At 52.8% G+C, this 26,503-nt stretch overlaps 8 protein-coding genes across 8 annotated transcripts; 4 read left to right on the top strand and 4 right to left on the bottom strand.

Moving 5' to 3' along the window:
* Nucleotides 1–21: 21 nt before the first annotated feature.
* Nucleotides 22–2,621, bottom strand: J4E87_008674 (uncharacterized protein; the record flags this gene model as incomplete). Its single annotated transcript, XM_049380259.1, has 3 exons — nucleotides 22–641; nucleotides 690–2,016; nucleotides 2,184–2,621. The coding sequence occupies 3 exons, from the start codon at nucleotides 2,619–2,621 to the stop codon at nucleotides 22–24; spliced, it is 2,385 nt and encodes a 794-aa protein (XP_049230001.1).
* A 506-nt stretch (nucleotides 2,622–3,127) lies between these two features.
* J4E87_008675 (uncharacterized protein) lies at nucleotides 3,128–3,999 on the top strand (the record flags this gene model as incomplete). The annotated part of the gene is made up of 2 exons (XM_049380260.1): nucleotides 3,128–3,151; nucleotides 3,202–3,999. 2 exons carry the CDS (start codon nucleotides 3,128–3,130, stop codon nucleotides 3,997–3,999), a joined length of 822 nt encoding a protein of 273 aa, XP_049230002.1.
* A 701-nt stretch (nucleotides 4,000–4,700) lies between these two features.
* HIR1 (HIR complex subunit) lies at nucleotides 4,701–8,079 on the top strand (the record flags this gene model as incomplete). Its single annotated transcript, XM_049380261.1, has 5 exons — nucleotides 4,701–4,737; nucleotides 4,802–4,876; nucleotides 4,946–5,161; nucleotides 5,212–7,914; nucleotides 7,973–8,079. The coding sequence occupies 5 exons, from the start codon at nucleotides 4,701–4,703 to the stop codon at nucleotides 8,077–8,079; spliced, it is 3,138 nt and encodes a 1,045-aa protein (XP_049230003.1).
* Nucleotides 8,080–8,472: 393 nt separating this feature from the next.
* Nucleotides 8,473–12,438, bottom strand: J4E87_008677 (uncharacterized protein; the record flags this gene model as incomplete). The annotated part of the gene is made up of 8 exons (XM_049380262.1): nucleotides 8,473–9,360; nucleotides 9,417–9,502; nucleotides 10,332–10,542; nucleotides 10,597–11,224; nucleotides 11,290–11,447; nucleotides 11,504–11,809; nucleotides 11,888–12,309; nucleotides 12,435–12,438. 8 exons carry the CDS (start codon nucleotides 12,436–12,438, stop codon nucleotides 8,473–8,475), a joined length of 2,703 nt encoding a protein of 900 aa, XP_049230004.1.
* A 791-nt stretch (nucleotides 12,439–13,229) lies between these two features.
* J4E87_008678 (uncharacterized protein) lies at nucleotides 13,230–14,200 on the bottom strand (the record flags this gene model as incomplete). The annotated part of the gene is made up of 3 exons (XM_049380263.1): nucleotides 13,230–13,459; nucleotides 13,511–13,896; nucleotides 14,121–14,200. The coding sequence occupies 3 exons, from the start codon at nucleotides 14,198–14,200 to the stop codon at nucleotides 13,230–13,232; spliced, it is 696 nt and encodes a 231-aa protein (XP_049230005.1).
* Nucleotides 14,201–14,854: 654 nt separating this feature from the next.
* HSP78 (chaperone ATPase hsp78) lies at nucleotides 14,855–17,020 on the top strand (the record flags this gene model as incomplete). Its single annotated transcript, XM_049380264.1, has 1 exon — nucleotides 14,855–17,020. The coding sequence occupies one exon, from the start codon at nucleotides 14,855–14,857 to the stop codon at nucleotides 17,018–17,020; it is 2,166 nt and encodes a 721-aa protein (XP_049230006.1).
* Nucleotides 17,021–17,299: 279 nt separating this feature from the next.
* J4E87_008680 (uncharacterized protein) lies at nucleotides 17,300–20,739 on the top strand (the record flags this gene model as incomplete). The annotated part of the gene is made up of 10 exons (XM_049380265.1): nucleotides 17,300–17,681; nucleotides 17,732–18,078; nucleotides 18,125–18,655; nucleotides 18,704–18,781; nucleotides 18,870–19,083; nucleotides 19,160–19,553; nucleotides 19,604–20,151; nucleotides 20,199–20,313; nucleotides 20,450–20,588; nucleotides 20,635–20,739. 10 exons carry the CDS (start codon nucleotides 17,300–17,302, stop codon nucleotides 20,737–20,739), a joined length of 2,853 nt encoding a protein of 950 aa, XP_049230007.1.
* A 421-nt stretch (nucleotides 20,740–21,160) lies between these two features.
* J4E87_008681 (uncharacterized protein) lies at nucleotides 21,161–22,834 on the bottom strand (the record flags this gene model as incomplete). Its single annotated transcript, XM_049380266.1, has 2 exons — nucleotides 21,161–22,629; nucleotides 22,684–22,834. The coding sequence occupies 2 exons, from the start codon at nucleotides 22,832–22,834 to the stop codon at nucleotides 21,161–21,163; spliced, it is 1,620 nt and encodes a 539-aa protein (XP_049230008.1).
* Nucleotides 22,835–26,503: the final 3,669 nt, after the last annotated feature.

Raw genomic sequence — 26,503 nt, forward strand, 5'->3', positions numbered from 1 at the left:
GCAAACGCGACACATAACGACTCATGTCTTCTTCTGCCCAGATAATCTCTTCTTCGCTCTTTGCCACCGTGACTCACCGCCTCCGCGATCAAGCAAGCTGTCCATCACCTGATGCATGTCCTTTTTTCTTTCTTCAAACTCAGTACTCCAGATTCCACGGTGGTCAAAACGCTTTACAAACACTTCCCACTTCTTTGCGTCCAGCATGCCTAGCAAGCGAGAAGCATGCAATAGGTCTTCCCTTGGTAGCGTGTGTCCTGTGATACGAACGTAGCTGGCAAGGTTGAACAGCACGGCGAACTCTAGAAAGCTGTTGATAGTGCCTTTGAGTTTCCGGAGCACGATGTCGTCATATATGGTCGCGTATATCGTTGCGGTATGGCCGACTTCATCTAGGAACTTGATTGGGCAGATGTTGAGCCGCTGTTCTATTCGCAGTGCGTAGTCCAGGCAAGATAGAAAATGAGAAGTCTTGGTACTGCCAATCCCGGCGACGGTCTTGAATAGACCTAGTTGACCGTTGGCCCAGTGCCATTCAGGATCGAAAGCATCATGCCCCGTGTTGTCGAGTATGATGTTCCATATTCGTTGGGATCGAACAAAGTTTTTCGCAATGCGGTGTGTCCAGGTAACGTGAGACGCTATAGGTTGTTAGCTTCAACCAGATCTGTAATGAAACTCTAGCCTACCCTTTGACAGTCCAGACCTTGCACTTTCATAATGGCTATCTGTCTCTAGAAATCCTCTGCATCGGGTTATCAGTAGACGATTCATCATTTCGAGACGCTCGTATATCTCATTGTCTGACAGCGGTCGGGCTTCATTCCTCAATGCCGCGTCGTCGTTGTTACCGTCTGCAAACCATAGCTCGAGAAGAAGGGGCCGTGGTTTTATCGTCATCAGACGAAGGAGTTGGGACGCGTGCTTGAGAAGCTTCGTGTCCAGACGTCCGAGGAGTTTGGTAAACAGTTGCTCTAGTCCAGATGGCATTGTCTCGAGCCGAGCAATGAGACTGCCTATACGGGACGTCGGTGACATATCGTCTAGCAACAATTGCGACACGATGTATGCCCAGAGAAAGATGCCGGCTGCCTTCTTAGCTATACCTTTGACCAGTTCAGTAGCGCGAGTGGGATCTGTTTTGCTGAGCTTGACGTATACTTGCGATCTTGCCAGGGAGGCCGTGACGTAGTTGCAGATATCCTGGCGATTCCAACGTTCAGGGCGTAGATTAGGATGGCCTGCCAATGCGCGAAGAAGCTCTGGCGACGACCGACTGGCAACGCAAACCTTGACATTTGGATATTTGGCTATATCTTTGATTAATTGAAGAATGTCTTTCAGGCCGCCTTCGAGTTCGTCTAGGCCATCGATTGCGAAGAAGAACGATGTTGGTGTGCTAGGCGTGGAGATCATTGTTATAAAGGCCTGACGCAGCTCAAGCCATGTGAAAGGTTGTCGTCCTCCACCAGAAGCAAGGAATTGTTGCCAGCGATGAAGAAAGACCTGGATCAGGATTTCCGTGTCGCCTTTGAGCGCAGAGTGAAGCAAGGTTTGTAGAAGCCCCATACGCGACTTTTGCATGTCGTTGCCCAGACTAGACAAGAAGAAGCTCCCTTTGACGAGTTTTCTTCCTTTTGCCCAGGCGCGCAGGTGAGCGGTAGTGCAACGGTGACTAAACACGAACTTCATCAGCGTGCTCTTCCCAGTACCCGGCTTCCCACTGATCCAATATGTATTGCTAGACCCTGTTGCTGCGAGCCACCGAGGAAAGGAGTCGAAGTCATCAGTGTTGGGCTGTTCGGGACTTGCATCAAATATCCATCGCGAGGTTCCTGGGTGCGCAATAGGAATCGCCTTGTACCGATCGTGCATGCCAGTGAAATGCAAGCGCGCCAACATCAAGCTGGCGAAACGGCGTTCCATATCATTGCTTACGACGGAGTTCTCAAATGTGTCTGACAATGCCGAGACATCGACCGTCTCCGTAATTTTCCGATCGTGATGCGCGATGGACTGGAGTAGAAGTATATCAGGTCCTGTACTTCCATCCACCGGAAACAGCTTTCTCTCCAAATGAAGTGAATGATGTTGAGCCGCATGCTGTCTATGATCTGGGTCAATGTGTGATCGTATTGGTGACGTCTCACTGACCGGAGCGAGGCAAGCAGAGCGACATCTACTTGCTTGCGAATAGAGCCAAGTTTATCCGCAAGATCACATATCGTCTTCTGACTGTAGTACAAGCTCAGAACGCTGCGTAGTCCTTGTGCAAGTACCGTCTCCTCGTTCACGTCATCGTCGCGCTTCGCTTGATCCAGTGTGGCCTGTAAGATCTTCGCCACTCCCCCACCATCCTTCGCCAATGCCATCAGTTGCGCATCTGCGATTTCCTGATCAGGGGATATATGTGACTTGTAATATACGCGTCGTGCCTTCTCAAGTTGTTGTGATAAGTCGCCGAGATTAGCGATGGCGTCATCGAGCAGTGTAGCTTCTCCTAGGGTGGTGCCGGTGGATTTGTATACTTTGCCCACCTTGTCCTTCTGAACCACTTTCCTCGAAAAGTCGACAAGTTGTACGGCAGCTGAAGCCAGTGAAACAGCCATCTGAGGCTCCATAGAAGTGCGAAGTGTTACAGAGCGACATTGTGTATGCGATCAGGCAGGATAGAGAATGACGGCTAAGGCGGCAGACGATTGTGTTCACGCGCTTCGCTAAGGGGTCTGGCATCCTTTAGCTCAGCCATGTTGGTGTAGTCGACCAGTCAGTAGGTGGGAAGGGCGTGATGATAATAAGGGCTTGCTTTCTGCTGCTACCCGGTGTGCCTCAAGTAAATCCATGCTCTTCTTAGTCATCTCAATGACGTGCAAGGATCTGATGGCGGGAGCATAGCCTGCTACATGTGGAAACTCGAGTCGAAGACTGTGACGAAGAAGGAAATAAGCTAGAAGACATGCGAAGAGTGATTAGGGTTTGGGAGTGGAGAGCGGTGAAAGACCCGCAGCCGTGGTTCACGCTATGCGAACTCGTCTTTTCTAGCGTTGCGGACCGCCGAGGTGCACCGTGCGTCAGGTAAGCTTTCCGCGACTGTCGCCGGTTGCACGTCACTCCACGACACACGACCATGGCCGAGTACTGGAAATCAACAGTAAGTAAGACTAAGCCTGATGAGCGCGTCATACACTAACTAAGCTACAGCCCAAATACTGGTGCAAGTTCTGCTCCACGTTTGTGAAAGACACCAAATTCGAACGCGCGCAACACGAAGCGACCGGCCGCCACCAAGGCAACATCCAGCGCAGTCTCAAGGGACTCCACCGCGAACAAGAGAACGAAAAGCGCAACCAGGCGCGCGCACAAGCAGAGGTCGCACGTCTAAATGGCCTCGTACCATCGGCATCCACGCCTTCCGTCGCAACTGGCGTAGGCGGCAAACCTACATATGAAAAGAAACCCCAACAGAAGGCGACAGTAGATGACAGGAAACGGCAATGGGAGCAGTTAGCAGCCATGGGTGTGGCGCTTCCTGCGGCCGCAAGAGGCGATATGGCGATAGCAGGTGAATGGAAGACGGTCAAGGAAGAAGTCGTGGGAGAAGTGACAGAAGATGGAGAGTTCAAAGCGACATCGTTGAACAAGGGCGTACGGAAGAGGCAACTTGACGAGGATGAAGAGGAGCGGGAAGCTGCTGGTGAGCTGATCACGAAACGGAAGGGCTGGGGACATACCTACAAGAGTTTTCCAGGCAGCAAGGGCGGCGACGACGATATCGAGAGTTTGCTTGAAAAGAAGAAGCCACAAGCGGAAGTGAAGAATGAAGACCAAGAGGATGGGGTGAAAGCCGAAGTTGAAGAAGACATCGGCACGAACACCCTTCAGGATATACCCACGGCCGAGGAAGCGGAGGCGAAGGCTGCTGAGACTGTCGTCAAGAAGGAAGAGGACGTGCCAGCTGCTCCGGCTGTGGTGTTCAAGAAGAGGAAGAAGGCGAAATGAACGACATAACCAGCGACACAACCCACAATATCTGCACCAACCGCTCACGCTGCTACCGCTCTCATCCCGAATTTTGCCTATCTCAGCTCCCACTTGGACACCAGTCGAGAGTGGGATTTCGCAATAGGTCCGGGGAAACCTCAAATGAGTTTTGCTGGTGAGGATGGGCATGCGCATGCAGCAGAATATCATCACCATCTACCACAAGGGTCTAAATGACTACCTGGATGGACAAGCTGATTAGGGAAGCGCTGCATGTAGCTAGTGTAGTACTATTTGCGGGTGTCTTTGTGAAGGAGCAACCAATTGCGGAGCGAAGAGTCCAAGTAGGACTTGAGGCTTCTCCAGGGCTGCCTCTCAGGGAATCAGAGACCAAGGTGAAGGAACACCAAGTTCACTGTATTATCACAAACACATGCCATACTCCAAATACACTTGATGCTTGATTCCCTCCAACCGTGAGCTGTTCGTTTAACATCCACTACCCGATCGGCGCATGCACCTAAACCTTAAACCCCTGCCCAAACGTCTGCCAAGTAGCGTCAACCGCGAGATCGCGTCGCCAACACCAGACAACTGTCGCGCTGCACCACAACGTGCGCCTCAACCACCAACCCTCCACCACCGCACCCAATACTTCTCATACTACTTTCATGGTCGCGTAATAGCATGATTCAACTGCTAGCGACACCTACGCGACCATGCATCTCATTAAACCACAGTGGTTAACTCATCCCGGTGGGTGCACCCGCGCATGCATGCCGTTTTCTGCCAGCATCTTACTGACATGCATTCCTACTAGGCGAACAGAAAGACTTTGAAGTATACAGCTGCCACGTTTCCCCTGATGGATCGCGCCTGGCCACGGCCGCCGGAGGTTCGTCAACCCACCCTCGATTCCCACGCGATGCGCTGCACTCAGAACTACGCTAACACGCATCTATAGACGGCTATGTACGTGTCTGGTCTACCGAGGCCATTCTGAATTCCAACGACCCCTCGTATACGAAGCCGAAGCAGCTCGCGGCTGTCAGCAACCACTCCGGCACCATCCATGCGGTCCGCTTTTCTTCCAACGGCAAATACCTGGCGTCTGGCGCAGACGACAAGATAGTTTGTGTCTATGCGCTCGACAAGAATGCGCCGACGCATACAGCATTTGGTGGGTATACGTTGGGCAGGTACAAGGGACCTAGGCTGATAGCATCACAGGATCGAACGAACCGCCGCCCGTCGAGAATTGGCGCGTCATTCGCCGCCTGATAGGGCACGACAACGACGTACAAGATCTGGGCTGGTCATTTGACTCGTCAATATTGGTGTCGGTGGGGTTGGACTCGAAAGTGGTGGTCTGGTCTGGGCATTCCTTTGAGAAGCTGAAGACGCTATCAAACCACCAGAGTCACGTCAAGGGCATAACATTTGACCCCGCCAACAAATACTTCGCTACTGCTAGCGATGACCGCACCATCAAAGTCTACCGATTCAACTCCCCGCCCCCGAACGCCTCGCAGCAAGACCAGGTCAACAACTTCGTCCTGGACCACACCATAACCGCACCCTTCCAAACCTCCCCGCTCACCACATACTTCCGCCGCTGCTCGTGGTCACCCGACGGCGCACACATCGCTGCTGCAAACGCTACAAATGGACCAGTCAGCTCCGTCGCTATTCTTGCGCGTGGAACGTGGGATGGAGATATCAGTCTGGTCGGCCACGAAGGGCCTGTCGAAGTAACCTCATTCTCTCCAAGGCTTTTCTACCGGGATGAGCCACGGCCAGAGAAAGACGGAACCATTAACCAGCAGACGGTTACTATTGTCGCTTGCGCTGGACAAGACAAATGCCTGAGTGTGTGGAATACGAGCTTCCCCAGGCCGTTCATGTGCTCGCAAGAGTTGGCCAGCAAATCCATCTCCGACTTGGCATGGTCACCAAACGGAGAGACGCTATACGCAACGAGCTTGGACGGCAGCATAATGACTCTTGTTTTCGAACCCGGAGAACTCGGCTACCCAGCGACATTCGCGGAAAACGAAAAGACACTCGCTAAGTTCGGTGCCGGAAGAAGAGTTGGTATCATTGAGGGCACAGACGCGCTACTTCTGGAAGAGAGCAGTAAGAGTGGGGAACTGAAGGGTGTTCAAGGAAGGATGGGTGCACTGATGGGCGATGGAGGTGCCGTTCAGCCACCGACTATCACGAACGGCACCAACGGCGTCACTCCCTCGACAACCCTCACCAACGGATCGGGCGCCGCAGCACCACCACAGGCCCCGGCTGAGCCACCCCCAGACGTGAGAGTCGAGAAGCTCAAGCAAAGAGTGACTGTCACCAAGGATGGCAAGAAGCGCATAGCACCTATGCTCATGTCATCTTCGTCTGGCGTTGGCGAGTCTTCGTTACCTCAAACACAGCTCCTTTCTGCGACGACAACGTCAGGTGGCAGGAGTGACAATCCCCACAACATTCTAGATCTTTCAAAGCCCTACGATGGTTTCCCGAGAGGCGGACTTGCGTCCATGCTGATCGGGAACAAGCGGAAATTTGCCGAGATCGAAGGCGATGAGGACCGGCAAGTGGAGAAGAGACTGGCTGGTTCGGTGAAGCCTGGAGGCGCAGCAATCGTGATAAACAGTGAAAATGGTCTTGTCCCTCCCGCTGCTGCAGCTGCTAAGAACAACGAAATGACAGAGCCTCCAAAAGTCCTAAGACCGGCCATCGTCAACCCTTCTATGGCCCTCGCTCAAGTGCGGTTAGCCGTGCCGAAAGTGAGAAGCGTCATCGTACGAACTATGGACGGCAGCGAGCCACCGCAGAGTGGTGTCGATGCCAACACAGGCAAAGCGGAAATACCAGACACGGTCGTTCTAGAAGCGCGCAATGCCAGCGGACCATCGCGGACGGGACGGCCACAAGACCACGATCCTACGCGCTTGACATGTACCAGCAAAGGACAGTCACTTTGGCAAGATTTCTTACCAAAGGCCGTACTCCTGGTCACTGGCAACACAAACTTGTTCGCAGCAGCATGCGAGGACGGATCAGTATACGCATGGACGCCAGCCGGCCGACGGACGCTCAACGCCATGGTGTTAGAAGCTCAACCAGTGATCATGGACTGCCGCGGCTGGTGGCTAATGTGCATAACAGCAGTCGGCATGTGCTACGTCTGGAATCTCAAGACGATGTCTGCACCCCACCCACCCATCTCCTTAGCACCCATCCTAGATGTCGCAGCCTATGCTCAAGGACCCCATCTCACCCGCTCACCCGGTATCGTCTTCGCACGTCTCAACTCAGCCGGCCGCATCACAGTAGCCATGTCCAACGGCGAGGGCTACGCCTACAACCCCGACATGTACATCTGGCAACGCATATCCGAGCCCTGGTGGGGCGTTACAAGTCAGTATTGGAACTCCACCGATTCCTCCGTCGGCAACATCCGCTCTTCGAAAGACAAGAACGCCGCACCGAAAGAAAAAGACGACCAGGTCTCCATAGAAAATATCTCAGCAGGCATCATTCCCGCCCTCGAGCGTAACACAACAAACCAATCACTACTACAAGGCCGCGCCTTCCACCTCCAGCGCCTCATCAAGATCCTTGTCTCTGCAGAAGGTTACGAGACCTTTGAGAGTTCGGCCAGTGTTGCTCATCTTGAGAACCGTGTTGCTGCTGCCCGTACACTGGGTGCGAGGGAAGAGTTCAAGATCTACCTTACCATGTACGTCAAGCGTCTTGGTGCCGAAGGCCTCAAAGGCAAGATCGAGGAGCTACTACGCAGTCTTATGGGTAGTCTCGTGTCAGAAGAGGAAGAAGGCAACGACGAGCAAGACGAGGCAATGAAAGAACCCGAGGAGATATGTGGCTGGAAGAGGGAGGAGTTGTTGAAGGAAGCCGTGTTAATTCTAGGTAAGTTTCTCGTCCTTTCTACCGTATGACCAACCCAGTATACTAACTTCTCACGCAGGAAAACACCGCGACCTCCAGCGTATAACAGTGCCCTACGCGCGTCTTCTTGGTATCGTGGCTGAAGGCCAGCGTCAAGATGATCAAGCTATGATCACGGACATGTAGCTTTCTTCTCTCCTTTGTTGATTCGCTTCTTCATTTGTACTAAAAGCATCACTATGGCGACACAAGGTGGCTTGAGGGTTAGGCAAACACGTACGTCAGGCGTCTATTGGCGTTGCTGGGAAGAACGGGATCACCTTTTTTTGTGGGGGAAAGGAGTGGATATTCACGTAATTGTAGAACATTCTTGGTGGCGAAACGGAAGGCTATCTGTCCGCGATTGCAGCTGCGGTTTCAAATGGAATTTGTGAGGGTCGCTTGTCACAAGATATCGCGATGTATTCTGAAAGTGTCAAGGATTTCGAAATGAAGTTCATTAAATCTCACGCGCAGGGTATCTATCCAAAAAGTCCACACACAAACACACATCCAGAACGCCTTCCATCGCCCCTCTCTCTACTTCCTAAACAAACTCGTCTGACTCCCCACCAGCGGATTAGGCTGAAACTCCATATCATTCCCACCCCCGCCCGCAAAAAGCGGCACACTATCATCATCAACCCTACTCCTCGGCTTCATCTCCTCCCCCCTCGCAATCTCAATCGTACTAATCACCGGTAGCGCCAACAGCAACAACGGTAGCAACTGCCCAAAACTCCAGTTGCCCTCGGACGGCCCAACAAGATGAACGGACTCAGGTGGATGACCGAAAGCCTGGGACTCGAGAACGACGCGTATAGTAGCGCCGACGCCCATGGCGAGACACGCGAAGAGACCGACGACTTGCACGGTTTTGAGCCATTTGGGGTTGGAGCGGTTGTGCAGGTACCATGTTGCGAAGCCGAATGTGATGACTTGGCCTGCGATGACGGCGATGGTGCCGGCGATGGAAAGCGCGGCGTTTCCGCTTCGGCCTTTGCTTTCCACCTCCCAGACGCATGCGATGGGTAATCTGGGCTCCATGTCTTTCATAACCGTCTGTAGGATGAATACCCCAGAGAGGATGCCCAGGAACATGTTTACGAGCATGAGGATTTGTCGGATCCAGCGTAGCACCCAGTCCCTCTTAAAATCGTTGACGAGGGCGAGGAGGGTGGCGAGGTTTGTGGCGGTGGAGAGCAGGGAGAGGAGCCAGATGATGAAGAAGTGGTAGGGGACCATTGTTTTCATCTTTGCGAGGCCGACGGATTGGATGCCGATGCCTGTTAGGATCTGTTGGTCGGAGAAGGATTGGAGCAGTTTGCGGCTGATGGGGGCGGAGGTGGATTTTCGTAGGCCGAGTAGGATGATGGTGGCGGAGAGGAGGATGGAGAGGATGTTGGTTATTATGAAGGAGAGGAGGGTCTGGGGGGGTTGGTGTTAGTCTGGAGGAGAGGAGGAGGGGGAGGAGGGGGACGTACGCCTGCGCCTGCTACTCCTGCGTCGGTGTTTGTCGTCTCGGGGACGGTGGAACAGTTGAACGCCATGGTGGTGTCTTCGCTCTTCTCTGTTCGGGTGGTGGTGGTGGTGTCGAAGGAGTGTAAGCGCGTCAGGCCAGCATGCGCGGAGTCGAGTCGTGGTGTCGCGAAGTTCAAATCGCAGTCGCAAAGTCGCAAATGCGCGCAACAACCAGAATGCCGTTAAAGAAAGAGTCGACCCGTATCGCGCAAGTTCACCAGGAAACCAACAAGAGACCGAGAGCGAAAGTGAAAGTAACAGAAAGCAAGAACCTCAGCACAGCCTCACACAATGTCATCATACCCTACCAGGATCCCTCCCTCCATCGCATCTCCCATCTAATTTAAGGCATGTAGGCGAATCCGCCATCATCCGCCTTTCCCATAACCATCCACCATCCCAGGGGTAAAACGATCGACAGCGTGAAACAAGGCGGTAATGCCGGCCAATAGCCGATCTCTGCCCGTTGACATCTGTGGCGTAAGCGCGCAACCTGCGACGTGTGCTGGGCCAGTTAGAGATGCGGGGTAGGATATTCCATGTGGACGATGGTGGTGGGTTATGCGTTGAGGGAAAGTTGGGATGTTGTGGTGAGAGGGAAGTGGTCTTTTTAGGTGCGAAGGCGCTTGCGCAGGGGAGAGGGCGCGTGCAGGAAGGGTCCGCCGCCGTGGTGCGTAGCGTGGAGGCGATTTGGCGGATCGCGACTTTATCGGGTCATTCTGCATTTCTTGACATACAACATCGTTCAGGGTCAAAATTGTCGTAAAAATTGGCTATCTTTGAGTTGTATGCAGTGTTACAAATGACTTAGCAGCGCTGATATATCCGTTGCCCATCCCCTCTGCTTCACTCCTCCGAAGGTGCCGATGCGGGCTTACTCGTCGGCGCATACGCGCTCTTCTCCCTAATTTTCGCACCTTGGTAGTAAAACCAGATTGGCACAGGTATCATCGCAGCAGCGAAACATCCAAGTAACGTCGAAGCCCATTCAACGCCCATACCCTCGAACATCTCTTTCGCGAAGAGAGGAAACGCTGCCCCCCATATGCTACGAAGGAACGTATTCGCTGCGATCGCCGAAGCGGCAAACTAGATGACATGTCAGCACGGACTAGGATATGTGGAAGCCCGGGTTCTTCTTACCATAAGATAGGCGTCGATGATATAGTTGAACGACTGCAAAAAGATACTCATGATGCCGAATCCAATCAGCAATCCAGAGCACGTAGGCACGATCCAATGGATATCCGCGCGATATCCGGTCCATCCGAACCAGAACAAGCCTCCCGCGAAAGCGACACCACCCACGATAACCTCGGGTAACCGCCACTCCGGGATGGGAACATTGTTGTTAGCAGCAAGCTTCTTCTGGTATCCTGGCTGCCTCGCAAAGATAAACACGCCAGCGAACAACTCCCCAATGATCATTCCGAAGAACGGAAGACCACCAACACCGGGGTTCATGCCATGGACGCCCTGGAATACGATCGGATATGCTGTGAGGAAGAGGTATAGCAATCCGTAGATGAAGGCGATGTAGATACTGAGCAGCAACACAATACGCTCCGTAACCAGCATCCTAAGCGGCCTCGAAAAGTTCTTCTCGATGAGTTCGCGGAAATCGACTTCAATCTCTTCTTGCTTGGCGTGGATGCCCCAGTTCTTTGTGCGGCGGCGCAGTTCGGCGGCTTTGGCGACGAGGATGATGGGTGGGTAGGATTCGTCGAGGAAGAGGAGCATGAGGGTGAAGGAGGCGAAACCCATGAAGGAACTGTGATGGGAGGGTTAGTATAGGTGTTTCTTGTGGTTTGTGGGGAAGAACGAGGAACTGCTTACACAAGGTACTGCGTCCATCGCCAGGAATTCGACATGACTATGAAACCGCCGATGAAAGGAGCGAGGAAAGGACCTGTAAACACCATGACGCTGAAGAGGCAGATCGCTATTCCACGCGTCCTGTTGGCGAACATGTCGGCGAAGACTGCGGCAACGATCTATGTCCATATTAGCACCTTTGTCCCATCTATCAAGCATTCGCACAAATACTCACGGTAATCGGACACGCGCCAAAGAACCCCGCGAAAAATCGACAGATCAAGATAGTCTGCAGATCCTTGGCCGTCGCACACGCAATGTTGAAGACCGAGAAGCCAAACGATGCCACCACAAGCGGCAATCTCCTTCCTTTGAGCTCTGAGAAAGGTGCCCAGAGAACGGGTCCCGTGGCGAATCCTAAGATGTACAACGAGGTGCCCAGCGTAGCGACCACATAGCCGACGTTGAACTGTAGCTCGATAGCTCTCGTCGCGGTACTGAATATCGAACTAGCGAATGAAGCTGTGACTGTCGTGAAGCCCTATCATATAGAACACAACGTCAGTCTATATCCATGACAAAAAGATTACCGCGTCTCTCGATGCGATATTCGACGTACCAACATCAGCGCAGTAAACAACTTCTTCCCCAACGCCCAATTCTGCGCATGCAACGGGTCATCTTCTCCATCGAACTCGACCACATAGTCTTCCTGGTTGCCGAGAGGAGGAGGATACGGTTTCCCTGCGCCGAACGCTGGCAAGGGACGAGAGCGAGCAGACCTGCTGCGGAAGACACCAAGGCCACCACGGGCGCCGTCGCCGACTGTTTGCGAATGCTGGCTCTTTGACGTGTGGACGCGGTTCAAAGATGAGGCATCGTGGCGGAGGGCTTCGACGTCGGTCTGAGGATTTGTTTGGGATGGGGAGGTAGGTGAGGTGGAGGTGGCCGCTGTGCTTGAAGAAGATCCTGTACACAGTACACCGCCGTCCTTCTCGTTGTCTCTTTCTAGAACTCCGGCCTGGACCTGTGAGAAGCTGTCTGGGCTAGCATCTCGCTGTGCCATCTTCCGCGTGTACTGGTTCTTTGTCGTCCGATGTGACTACAACGAGTCCTGTGCAACAACGGATACTGCGACCCGATGTTATACATATTCCATTCTTCACACATGTTTAGCGGTCAGTATAGTATGTTGAACGTCCGTTCCTCCGCGCCGAACTCCACAACAATGTTGATCCCATAGCGCGAGGCGTCGGGGATATAAAAATGCACCGACGAAAGAGACATTGTTATTCGCTAGAGTGGAACATGCGAGTCTTGCGAGTCATAAGGGATGTTGCCAATGTTTCGTATAAATGCTATGCTACTTTATATCCTCAACTGTTGGGAATCCTACAGACTGATGGTGCTGATCGCGGCGTTTGGAGCGCGTTGTGTGGTTGGTGTTGATGGATGGTCAGCCATCATGGCGCCGTGGAACCCCCGAAAGCGGGTCGACCATGAGTAAAAAAGCAGCGAGCCAAGACATCCCTCGTCCTTTATGTATATAGGGGACATACTCCGGAGCCGGACTTTATACATCGATGTTGGCAGTCAAAGTCACAGTCGCAGGTGTCTAGGTCTGGCAGCCCACAATTGTCCGCGTCGCGGCCCAAGCACCAAGACGCGTTGTTGCCTTCGCGCACCTATCGTATTACTCACCTTGGACAGTACTTGTATGAGCCACATACTCATCAGGCTGACCGTTACCACGTTCACGCCTCTCCTATGTAATTCAACAAGTCACAAGTGCATGTAAGACAGAATATGCTGTTGTCCCGCAGTGGGAGGTGGTATCTCTACCATGTCGTGATTTTTGGTATTCGTCTAGCAACTGCTCATAAAGACGTGAAACCGTCCGTCATGATCATGCATAGTCTTCATCAAAAGGTCATAAAAAAGGGCGCGCCAGCAAGAAGCATCTACAACTTTTGCATGGCAACGATGTCGGTGGACTGGACGTGGTCCTCGAACTCTTCGATCTGTTGCTGGAGCTCGTCGAGCGAGACCTTGTCGTCCTCGACGACCAAGTTGATCTGGAGCTTCTTGATACCGAAACCGACAGCAACAAGCTGGGAGGCACCCCAGACGAGACCCTCCTTCTCGATGGAAAGAACGTTCGCCTTGAGCTCGTCCATGTTTGTCTCGTCATCTGAACAGCGTTAGCATGCAAGCCCATTGGCAAATGTGGGAAGACACATACCCCATGGCTTAACGTCCATAGTGACGATAGACTTGGCAGCAGGCTTGACCTTGCCGGCCTTCTTTTTGTTGTACTCGGCCAGACGCTCCTCCTTGATCCTGGCAGCCTCGGCGTCCTCCTCCTCGTCATCGCTGCCGAACAGGTCGACCTCATCGTCGTCGTCCTCAGCCTCCTTCTCAGGTGCCTTGGCGGGGTTGAGGGTGAGCTCGGAGGACTCGGGGCCGTAGGCGGTGAAGTCCTTGGTTGGGTCACCAGGGAGGGAGTCGAACTCGCCCTCGAAGGTGAGCATGTGGTTGTACCAGCGCCATGCGTACGGGTACTTCTCAGGCGCGGGGATCTGCTTGATTTGCTGGTAGACCTTTACATCGGCCTGCGATGGGGAGTAGCTGGGGCATGTTAGCCAATGACTCCTTTGTGATGTCTAGGTGAAATGTAGGAGGGTAGATGGATCAGAGTTGCGACAAGCGCGTGGTTTTGTATTCAGATAGCGGGGTCTTAAGCCGCCTCATTAACACGGACCAATTGTTCTCATCATGAAAACTTGGGGGGTGCGACGCAATGCAGGGGAGGTACAAAGCGGAGGGAGTGGTATGGCGGGGTAGGAACTTACCCAACAATGTAGCTGCGGGTCTTGACATAGTTGTTCAGGAGAGTCAGGCCTGCTTCGGAAACGAGATCGGTGAAGCCCATAGTTGCGAATGTGCTTGCGAGTATGGTATGGGAGAATCGAAGGTGTTGTGTTGAGAGAAAGAGGGACGGCTGCAGTTTTTGATGGAGGCTGGAGGAAATTGCACTGAGAAAAACGCGCTAGCCTTTGCGCTAGCACGTGCCCCTCCCTGCCCGCGACAGTCACGAACACGAAGAGTCAACCAAGCCATACTCATGCCAACCTTTATGCACCTAGGCCTTGCACATTATACCCATACGGATTGATTCTCGTCTGCGCCTTCGGCTTCCACCCGTATCGGTTGTGGATGCTGGAAGCCTGCAGTGTTTACTCATAGACGCGTAGAAATCTATCGAACCACCGCGCATCTTCGCCGAAGCCTGTGCTCCCGCCATCCATCACGAATATAATGATACCATCTCCATCTTCTCCAAATTGACTCTTGCTTGCTTTTTGACTCCGACATCGTCATGCTGACCAGTAGAGCACGCATAGCCGCGAGGCGCATCGCCTCCCCCTCGACCTCGCGATCACTTCCCATCCGCACATCGCCGCCATGTCTCAACGCTTCCGCGATACGACTGCCTCAGCAGCAGAAACTTCTAAGACCACTCATATCGTCACGAAGCTATGCCACGAACGGAGGCCGACCACACCCTCCAGGTGGAACACATCGCATGAACCTAGGTGGCGAGCCGGAAAAGCCTGCGTTGGAACAATATGGTGTGGATCTTACGGAACGAGCCCGTGATGGCAAGCTAGATCCTGTCATCGGACGAGACGGCGAAATCCAGCGTACCATACAGATCCTATCGAGACGAACGAAGAATAACCCAGTGCTGATCGGCTCTGCGGGAACAGGAAAGACTGCCATTCTTGAGGGCCTGGCCCAGCGAATCGTCAAAGGCGACGTGCCCGAATCCATCAAAGACAAGCGTGTTATCTCTCTTGACCTCGGGTCTCTCATCGCTGGCGCAAAGTTCCGCGGAGATTTCGAAGAGCGCCTCAAGAGCGTCCTGAAGGAGGTCGAAGAGGCGAAGAAGGGCGTCATACTATTCGTGGATGAGCTACACACACTGTTAGGTCTGGGCAAGGCGGAGGGCAGCATCGATGCGAGCAATCTGCTGAAGCCCGCGCTCAGCCGCGGAGAGCTACAACTCTGTGGCGCAACAACACTCAACGAATACCGACAAATCGAAAAGGACGCAGCTCTTGCGCGACGATTTCAACCAATTCTAGTGGGCGAGCCGACTGTACAAGACACCATCTCGATACTGCGCGGTATCAAGGAGCGATACGAGGTCCACCATGGTGTCCGCATTACCGACAACGCCCTAGTCGCCGCCGCTGCGTACAGCAACCGATACATCACCGACCGCTTCCTTCCCGACAAGGCCATCGATTTGGTAGACGAAGCCGCGAGTGCCCTGCGCCTCCAGCAAGAGAGCAAACCCGATGCGATTCAAGAGCTAGACCGTCAGATCATGACCATACAAATCGAGCTGGAATCGCTGCGGAAGGAGACAGACATTGCCAGCAAAGAGCGACGTGAACGCCTCGAGGAATCTCTGAAACAAAAGCAAGAGGAAGTCAATGGCCTGACCGAGAAATGGGAGAAGGAGCGAGCTGAGCTTGACGAAATTAAGAACGCGCAGGAGAACCTTGAAAGGGCGAAGCTTGAGCTTGAGCAAGCTCGCAGAGAGGGTAACTTCGCCAAAGCTGGTGAGCTGCAGTACAGCCGAATCCCTGAGTTGGAGCAAAAGCTTCCCAAAGACGAGGAGGTTACCGCAGGCGCCAACCGACAGGGATCCTTACTGCACGACTCTGTTACCGCCGATGACATCGCATCCGTGGTTTCACGCACGACCGGCATCCCGCTCTCCAAACTCAACTCGGGCGAGAGTGAGAAGCTTATACACATGGAAGACACCCTACGGCAATACGTCAAGGGCCAAGATGAAGCATTGAAGTCCGTTGCAAACGCCATTCGTCTGCAGAGAGCTGGCTTGTCTGGCGAGAACAGGCCCATCGCTTCCTTCATGATGTTGGGACCGACTGGTGTAGGAAAGACCGAAGTCTGCAAGAGGCTGGCGGAGTATCTGTTCAGTACTCCCCAGGCTGTCATTCGATTCGATATGAGCGAGTTCAGTGAGAAGCACACGGTCTCCCGCCTCATTGGTTCACCTGCAGGCTATGTTGGATACGAGGACGCTGGCCAGCTCACCGAAGCTGTCCGACGAAAGCCTTACGCGGTCCTCCTGTTCGATGAATGGGAGAAGGCCCACAAGGATATTTCGACGCTTCTTCTGCAGGTACTTGACGAAGGCTTCCTCACAGACGCCCAAGGACACAAGGTCGACTTCCGCAACACCATCATCGTCATGACATCCAACCTTGGTGCTGATATCATCGTTGGCGACGATGTGTTGGACTCTGCTGGAAAGGAGTCTAGTGAAATCTCACCCGCAGTACGCAGCGCCGTAATGGATGTTGTGTCCGCCACATACCCACCGGAGTTCCTCAATCGTCTAGACGAATTCATCATCTTCCGCCGTCTGTCACGCGAAGCGCTCAGGGATATTGTGGACATCCGTCTCAAGGAACTGCAGCAGCGACTGGACGATCGCAGGATCGTGCTAGAATGTCCGGATGAGGCCAAGCAATGGCTATGCGACAGGGGATACGACCCGAAGTTCGGTGCTCGACCGCTAAACAGGCTTATTGCACGTGAGATCGGCAATGGCCTGGCGGATAGAATAATCCGTGGAGAGATTCGCAGCGGAGACACGGCCAAGGTCGCCATCAACGCGGACGGCACCGGTCTCACCGTTGCTGCCGCATGAAGAAGTATGACTAACGACGATATGACTGTATAACAGACTGTAAACTGTACCATTGCATGTACATAATGTAGTATCAACGGCGTTTGTAGGTAGAAAATTTCCTCTCTGTAGATTGCAGCAATGCACGAGATTCTCTTCTTTGATTCAGTATCCCGCGGCAGGCACGCGTCGCGTAAGCTGCCATGCGCGACTTCCTCTTTCATCCCCACCCACACAGCTCAGTATTCTCTCACCTCACCGACACTCAAGCCATCAAAGTCATCATCCTCGATCACCGCGATGGCGCGCAACTCTTCATACCGCAATCGAGGTAGTCGCAGCAGTGCTACCTCGCGCGGAAATCGCAGTAGTCAGAACCGCCGCACACCCACCTCGACTAGCAACTCGCATGCATCTTCCACGCGCTCTGCTTCAAGCGTGCCTGCAGGGCCGAGCAGATCGCATAGAGACGTTGATCGAGGACCGTTTCCGGATACCTCAGTGGACACACCTTCCGAGAGTCGCGGTGCCGAAGAAAACGACGACACATTGATCGAGGTCATCATGGCCGTTGATATGACACCACGTGGCACAGTAGGATGTTGCTATTACGTCGCAAGAGACGAGAAGCTGTACTTCATGGAAGACATACAATGCGGCGACGTTGATGTCATTGACTCCCGTGGGTCCTTTTTATCTTGATATCTAGACCACGTGTTAACCAGGGCGCAGTGAGAACATTTATCGAGCCCACCGTGATCCTAGTGTCGACGAAGATTGACGACAAAGTCATCGAACGATTCGATCCAGAAGCCAGGAGCGACAGCGCAAGCAGCGACAACGATCAGTTTCGCCTTCCATTTCTGCTGGAGGTGAGACCACCCAATGAGTTCTCCTACGATGCTGCAAAGAGCAAGCTCGTCAGCCTTCGTTTAGGTGACGAGAACGGTACCCGTGTCAGTTTCAACATTCCAGGAGAGCTTGCATCAATGAACCATCTGGATGAAGAGGGCACGTTAGGCCAGCAAGGACAACTGCTCCGGCTAGCAGGATGGATCGACCTCGACAGCCGTTCGACGGTATTCTCGCGCTTCTCGTGGAAGATGCGTCGCTAATACTGCACAGGTCGGCTGCGCTGGAGCACTTATATCGTATCTTCAACGCCGACGCGCTGCGGCATACCTGCCTGGCGATCGCTCAGCATATCTCATGTTCCGTATCACAACACTGGAGATGTTCAGTCTTCGCGAGACGATGTTCATCAACGCGGATACGCTCCACTCGTTACAGATCATGGGCGCCGAATCGCATCCGCACTCGCATAACAAAGGGCCGACCAAAGCCAGCTCCGGCGAAAAGGAAGGGCTCTCCGTGTATGGGCTATTCCACCATCTCGCTCGAACACCACAAGGAAGGTTCTTGCTTCGGCAACAGTTCCTGCGCCCTAGTCTCAACATCGATATCATCAACGAGAGGCTGAGCACGATAGCGGTCTTCGTTCGTCCAGATAACGACCCCGCTCTACAAGCACTCGTACAGAATTTGAAGAACATCAGCAACATGCGTGCCATGATGGTCAACCTGAGAAAGGGCGTGGGCGGCTCAACGAAAGCAGGCGGCGGCTTCTCCAAGAGCATATGGACATCGATCAGAGCGGTACGTTTCCCAAAACACCATTCTACGTCATCTGACTGATCGTTTCAGTTTGCATTTCATGCGCTCAAGATCAAAGACACGTTGCAGGATGTTCTCGGCGGTGAGGCCTTAGCTATCAGGAACAAGGTACTTACAATCACTAGCTTGATTATCACCGCAAGGCTATGCCAGTAGCATTTGGTGGTTCATAGAATTGCGATGTTGACCTTTGCAGGTCTTCGAGAAATTTGAAGGTTACCATTTAGCTCAGATCGGGAGGAAGATTAGTGAGACCATCGACTTGGCCAGTTCGGCAGAAGAAGGTCGGACTGTCATCATGCCCGGCGTTGACGACGAGCTGGATCAGATGAAAAGGACTCTGGACAGTCTTGACGACTTCCTCAACCGAGTAGCGCGGAAGTTGTCTGAGAAGATGCCCTCTGACATCCGTGAGTCATGTTGTTCCTGTCTATCCCAGTTTCTGTTACCTTGGGGTTACACCGAATCAAAATCTAACCAAATTAGGCGCCACTCTCAACGTCATCTACTTCCCGCAAATCGGATTTCTCTGCACCACTCCCGTCAATGAACTGAGTGGTGATGCCGTCTATCAAGGCACCTTCGACAGTCCTTGGGAGAGAATGTTTGCCACTGAGGAGCAGGTTTACTTCAAGAACAGCGAAACTCGTGAGATGGATGATCACTTCGGTGACGTGTACGGCATCATCTCGGATCGCGAGATTGAGATCAGCCACGAGCTCGCACAGTATCTGCTGCAGTATGAAGAGCTGCTGACATCTTGTTCGGACGTATGCGGAGAGCTTGACAGCCTTCTTGCATTAGCACAAGGCGCGAAGATCTACAAGCTTTGTCCCCCTCGGATGACCCATGACAATGTCATACGTATCAAAGGAGGCCGGTGAGTCTACTGATCGTGGAGGCGGCATGCAACCACTGACTTCAATCTAGCCATATACTGCAAGAGCTCACAGTATCATCCTTCGTCGCAAACGATACGACTCTAAGAGGCGGGGAGGGCGATGGAGCTTCGGAGGAAGACGCCGATGAAAGCTATGGTACCGGTACCCAACCGATTACGAGCTCTGCAAGTCGCCATACCTACGCGCATAAAGATAGCGCAAGCATGCTTGTATTGACTGGGCCCAACTACTCAGGCAAAAGCGTGTACCTAAAGCAGGTCGCGCTCATCGTATACATGGCCCATGTCGGATGTTTCGTCCCAGCAGATAGCGCAAAGATTGGGTTGACGGACAAGATTCTTTCCAGAGTCACGACGCGCGAGACGGTGTCTCGTGTTCAAAGCGCTTTCATGATTGACCTCCAGCAGATTTCACTCGCGCTGAGTTTGGCGACGCGTCGCAGCTTGCTCATCATCGATGAGTTCGGTAAGGGGACAGAGTCCAGCGATGGCGCTGGTTTAGCGTGCGCAGTCATGGAGTATTTGCTGAGTTTGGGCTCGGAGCGACCAAAAGTCATTGGCGCTACGCATTTCCATGGTATGTGAGCTTCAAATATGCATGAATCAGCATGCTAATCCCACAAGAAATCTTTGAGATGAACCTGCTCAAGCCGAGACCCGCTCTTGCGTTCGGCCACATGGAAGTGCGCATCGATGCCGAAGCGTCGGAAGTCAACGAGCAGATAACGTATCTCTACAAGTGAGTTCAATAAGGCACTAAAAGTTAAAGAATACTGACAGCATTCAGCTTTCGCGAAGGTCGGAGTACCTCAAGCTTCGGTACCTGGTGAGTTGGTAGCTCTCGCCGCTGCTAGCAGTTACTAACACCAAAAAAGCTGTGCCGCCATGAACGGTGTACCTCCCGAGATCATCCAGCGTGCAGAGAATCTCATGCTCCTTTCCGTTCGGGGCGAAGACCTGGTAGCTGCATGTTGCCAGATGCCGGAAGATGAAGCTGCGGAACTTGAAGAAGCGGTACGTACTTGCGAGTGGTTGTAAGGGTCAACTGACACCGGAACAGGAGCAGATCGCGAGAGACTTCCTCGAGGCCGACGTCTATCAAGACCCGAAGAATACTCTGGCGGATATACTGACTGTATCCACGACCACAGATTCGCGCAACTAGTATTGGTGGAGCTGATCTGGATGTGGGGCACGTGGGGCGCGTACAAGACAGTGTTATGGAATATGTGAAGAACAACAGCTCGTGTGAACTCAATGCTTTACTACATCATACAACATGCATTACGATAGCCGAATCTTGTGCGAATTAATTGTTCCATCATGCAGCATACCAAAAGACTACCAAGATCACCGTGCCAACCCTTGCAAATGCCCATTCAAACAAGAAACCCATCGCTCCAATCCAATTAACCGTGATACCCCAAACAACCTCCAGTACGCCAGCGCCATCATCCAAACAAACCAGATAAACGATCAACCCTAGACACGACCGACGCCCTCAACCCAAACTAATAACTCCACCAGCCATCCCTGCACGATCCCTGGTGCGCCGATTAACATTACCACATCCATTCAACATCCATCTACCGCCTGACCTCAAAATCGCGAAACGTAACCTTCTGATCCGTAACATCACTCCCACTATCACAACCATCCCTCGGACTAACACTCGGCGTCGCATTCCCATCCGTCAGCGCAAAGATGCCCATAACCGTGCCCGTAAAATCCCGCGCACTCAACATCCTCGTATCCACGACATCAACCTGATTCCACCTTCTATCTTTTTCCGGGTCGCGGAACTCGAGGGCATAGCGCTCTTCTGCGGCGATGATACGGAGGTCGACGGCGGTGGAAGAGCGGGAAACGGGTTCGGGGTAGGAGGCAGTGTACTCGTAGTCTTTGGATGCGTCGACGAAGTGGACGTGGATGAGGCGGGTGGAGAGGCAGACGGAGATGCTGGCGTGGCGGAGGGGGTCTTTGTAGATGGTTAGGCCGCCGATGGCGTTGGAGTGGGTGGCTTCGTTGTCGAGGAGGACGGTGGCTGTTGCGATGGTTGTTATGCTTCGTTGGCGGCGGGCGAGTAGTGCTAGGGGTGCTGATGCGGCGGACAGGCTCGAGGTCGTGGGCGTGAGCGTTATTGAAGAAGCTTTCTTGTACGGTCGTCGTAGAGGCTTGTGCAGGTATACGTCGTCGATGTGAGGCTTGAGTTGCCGGACCTTCTTGAGCAACTGTGCAGCGGCGAAACCCATCTGCACTGTGCGCGGTGTGCTGAACGACATCTGTGGCTGCTCTATCGTGGGCCATTCATCCTGTGGCCACTCGACTGTTGTGAGAAAGGTCTCGCGACCCATCGGTGCTGACTCCTGGTCTCCTCGTACCCCTAAGACTACAGCCCACCATTCCCCATTCACGTCTTGGAAGATCTCACCGTGACCGATGTTCTGCACATACTCGTTCGTGCCATCTGCAGTCAGTACAGGGTTATGCGGACATTGCTCGTACGGACCCCATATATCTCTCGAGCGTGCCATCGATAGCATGTGATGCGCGAACGTTCTGCCCTGTGCTACAAGTAAGTAATACCAGCCATCTTTCTTGTAGATGTGGGGGCCTTCGGCATCGCCATCTGGAAAGGCACCCAATATTTCCCGGGTCTCAGATAAGGGTTGTCCGGTATTCACATCGATCTCAAATTGCTTGATCGTACAAGTAGGCTCCCGTATGCGGTTCATCATCCATGAGCCTTGAATGTAGGCGCGATTGTCTTCATCGAAATAGAGAGAAGGATAAATGCCGTAGAACTCAAAGGGTATCGCATCGCTCCAAACATCCGACCAGATGTCTCGTGTGTGAATTAGGAAATTTTCTGTCCTCCAGTTGTTGCGTTCGGGATAGCAATTGGTACAGACGATGTAGAAGACGCCGTCGTGATAACGGATCGTGGGTGCGAATAGGCCTCCGGATGCTACCATGACATTGCCGTCATGGAGCGGCATCGCGGCTGTGACAGCATTGCTGAGGTCGAGCTGTGAAGATCTATTGATCGCGTTTCCTAGAACGCTTCAGCCGATGCCCACATGGTTGCGGTATGAGCACACAAACGAACCGATGTGTTTCCAGTCTTGGAGATTTGTTGATGCATATATCGGAATACCAGGGAACAGATGAAAAGAAGAAGTCGCGAGATAGTAGATTCCGTTCACAAGGACGACAGATGGATCAGGAGCGAAGCCGGGTATGATGGGATTCTGGAACATGGCCTCAATCTTTCAGTGTGCACAGTGAGACAGCGACCGAGAGGTTTGCAAAGTTCGGAAGATGACGCGACGTGGACTGAGTCGCGTCGAGCGGTTCCGATCGGAGAGAATTGCCAATTGCGGGCTTGATAGCAAAGTGGATTCGTTGTTTGCTATCGGGCAGGATTACTACTCCGTCAAGTAGGATTCCCACTCTGTCGTGTTAATATTACTCCATGGGGAAATCCGGATCCCGTGTTTTGCGCCTCTGTTTCACCACGGAGAAATTCCAGGCGCTATACCAAAAGCGCACCGGAGCTGATCACTCCACTGCCCGTTCAGTCGTAATCCGCAGCCACAATCCCCGGCAGTTGACAAATCGTCGGGTAGCGCATATGCATGATTCGGGGGCTGCCATTTCGCCGTGGAGGAATTTCACGCTGCCTTTATCTCTGGCACGAGCGCAGACGAGTAGATGTTCCCGCGACGAGTAGAAGTATCGCGACTACGACAACGTGTAAATGCATTCCGAGCATAGCATTCAGGCTGCGAACAATTTTTCTTCCCATCCTTCGTGACCGCACTGGTGATGCATACTGCTGGAAGGGTCAACTGAAGGAGACGCCAACGGAAAAGACGCGCCAGTATAGACCGGGGATCACAAACGTTATCTTGAAAGCCCAGCTTCCGCAAATTGGGCAGCGAGAGTACGCCCTGGCTGGTTTTTATTTCTTTCGTTTCCTCTCTGATTCATAATTGACTGGTTTAGAACGTGTATTCGCGCGTTCAGTTTGGTTTCGAGTTTGATTTGGTCGGCAACATCATCCCGATTCCCGCATCATTAGATTGGTTCGACTGAGGCAACAGTTGATGGCGCCATTGAAACTAGCACGCGCAATTAGCAGGTACTCAATACTCGAACGATTGTTGATGTCCTGGTGGCTGCAACCCACGGTGGCTTTATTGCGGATGAGATCGGTCGCCTCAAAGTCGTCCTTTCCGGTCGTTTGCCCTGCGCTGCTGGCATCGTCATTCAAGATCCCGTCATCTCATATACGTTGCTTCCATGGGGAACGCTCATCGACACGCTCAAAGACAGTTTGCGACATGAGCTCGCTCCCGTATGTCTCGAAAACATGCCAGGCGATCTGCGGGGTATATGCTTGTCCTTGGTATTCGATTCGATCGCCTTGTTTTATAGGTTGGGCGACATAACTGATTCTGCCGGGATGCCATGGTCGTCGCCAGCCAGTGGTCTCGCATATTCGTCGGCTGTGATACATCGTACATCGAAAGTGACTGGGGATGGCGCATGCCTATCCTTGCGCAGCTACTGACTCCAGTGCTGACAATGGCCTTGGGCACGTTACCCCTCCCCTAGTCTCGTTCATGGCTGATCTCCAGCGGGTAGCACGAGTAAGCCAACACAGCCCTTCAAACGCTCAACGACCCAAGCTAAATAGCCATTTGCGGTAACGGAAGCGGCGATACAGAAGGAGCGCATACTTCCATTCAAGTGTATGTAGTACCCAATTTGCGCATTGCGCTGATGGCACTTCTTGAGCGCATCACCCAACGGTTCAAAAGCCGCGATTATAGTCCAGCTCTTCGGAAACACGAGAGTCAAGTCTCGATAGCACATCCAAGAGGGTGAGGAACAATGACTTTGCACGTTCCTTCAGGGATAAGTTATCAGTCTCTTGGACAATTTTGAGAAGAGTCGCTCCCATGCGTCGTATCATTTGCACCTGCGACGCTGTCAGTGATGCTACTTGGATGAAGATAAAGTGAACCTACGCAGGGCTCCCCATTCACTTGAAGGGACTCAAAGGATGCTTCTGAAAGTATGCGGACCATGTCACTAGCGACATCGATCTTCCTCAACGCAATCCCATATGCCCTCCCGGGAACGCCGAGATGCTCAGCTACTCCGCCATCGTAGAATCTCTGAAGCAGGACTAGCTTCAGACAATAGTAGGTGATGCAAAGATTTACTCTTTGGAAATCGAAAGCTCGTTGAATCCTGGCCATGGTTGCTGGATCAGATGAATTCGTAGTCTCTGGGACCTTGACATCAAATCGGAAGTGATCGATCATGCCAATGAAGTCGAGGTAGTCGGTGATGACTATCGTGTGTTGAGGGCCAACCAGCGCAGAGCCATCCGTAATGCCTTCGTTCCAAACATCCAAAGTGTCGAACTTGATGATTATGTCGGATGCTTTCGTCCATAGGTCTTGACAAAGATCAAATCCTTGGCTGACCATGCTCTCTATATCGAGAGCGTTTGGGGTGGTCGAGTGGTCTAGCAAAGGCGCGTCGGATGAGGGCCGGCGCCAGTAAGATGAGGTGGGCTTAGCTCCTACACAAAGGCGATGTAGCGATATTGGACGACTGTTAAGGATGGATGCGGACCTGTCGGCAGTATGGATCTGCCAGAATATGTTCTTCAACAGATGTTCCTCCACTGGATCAAGATTCTCGAATGAAGATTCTTCGTAGAGCCGCATATCTTGTGTCAGGCGTATAGCTTCCCCTAGTATGTGCCAGGATAATCGCGTTTTGCCAACAGCACGTAACGCGTTGGAATGGTAGTATCTCGTCACCAAAGCAGTATAGTCGGGCTGTTCAATGTCTTCGAGATGTATGCCAAGTCAGCCGAAGTATTCGTTGAGAGTGTTAGGAAAGTATCACAAACCGTAATCTTGATGTAACTTCAGCATTTCGCGTGAGGCCGTAAGGAATTGACCTCCTATCTCTTCTCGCATTGGGAAGACAGACGCAGGTAGCATGAGAGCTGTGACCGCACAAATCGCTGTCAAGAGTGTGCGGTTACGTAATGACGCCATATCTCCAGAATCGTGATCTGGTGGCTGGGATGCTGATGAGGGACTGAGAACGCCGTGGGCACCATCACCTTCCAGCAGGGGTATCATGGCGCGAATCGACGGTTCGTGAACAGTGGGCACTAAAGGAAAGATAAAATGCATGTACAAGGTGACTAACTGATCCGCAATGATGTGGGGTGCGAGCTCCGGCTGTAGTCGCAAGTGAGGTGAGGACTGTGAGTGTCGCGCCGCAGTCGAAGAAGCGCCTGTTGACGTGATTGTTGGAATCCGCGCCTGGACTATGGTATTACCGGAGCGGGAATCACGTTGGTGCGCCTGGCCATTTGTAGCTAACATCGATCCATTCTCAGAAATTCTGAAGGTCGGTTGCGTCGTCGCATCTCGTTTGCGTTTGGGCCCTCTCTTCTGAGGTGCTATTGTGTAAACACACTCCAATCGAGAGATGTGGCAATTTGAACATGGTGTAGATATTGCATCGCACTGATGTTGTTAACAAAACCGTTGAATGTATATTCTCTTCGTCGCGTGCGCGCTCTATGTCTTACCCTGACTTTGCGACGCTTACAGGCATCGCAGGCTCTTTTCGTGACAGGGGCGTTTGGCCTGGTGGTGTCATCAGGCACGTTGATATCTCCGTATGGAGCGTCAGGAAGTTCCTCGAGAGATGTCATCGGATATTTTGCCGCACCTGAAGAATATGAGGTGCGGGCGGAATGGTCGCAGGGGTAAATCTCCGTGGAGAAATGAGGATGGGGAAATTCCAGGCCTTCCGGGTCGGCAAAACTCAGACGTTAGGCCACATTGAGCGATAGTGTGCAGCTACCCCCAATTGCCCCATGCACA

This window comes from Alternaria ethzedia (assembly GCF_023757985.1).
Source record: "Alternaria ethzedia strain BMP 0044 chromosome Unknown scaffold_28, whole genome shotgun sequence".
Classification (NCBI taxonomy): Eukaryota; Fungi; Ascomycota; class Dothideomycetes; order Pleosporales; family Pleosporaceae; genus Alternaria; species Alternaria ethzedia.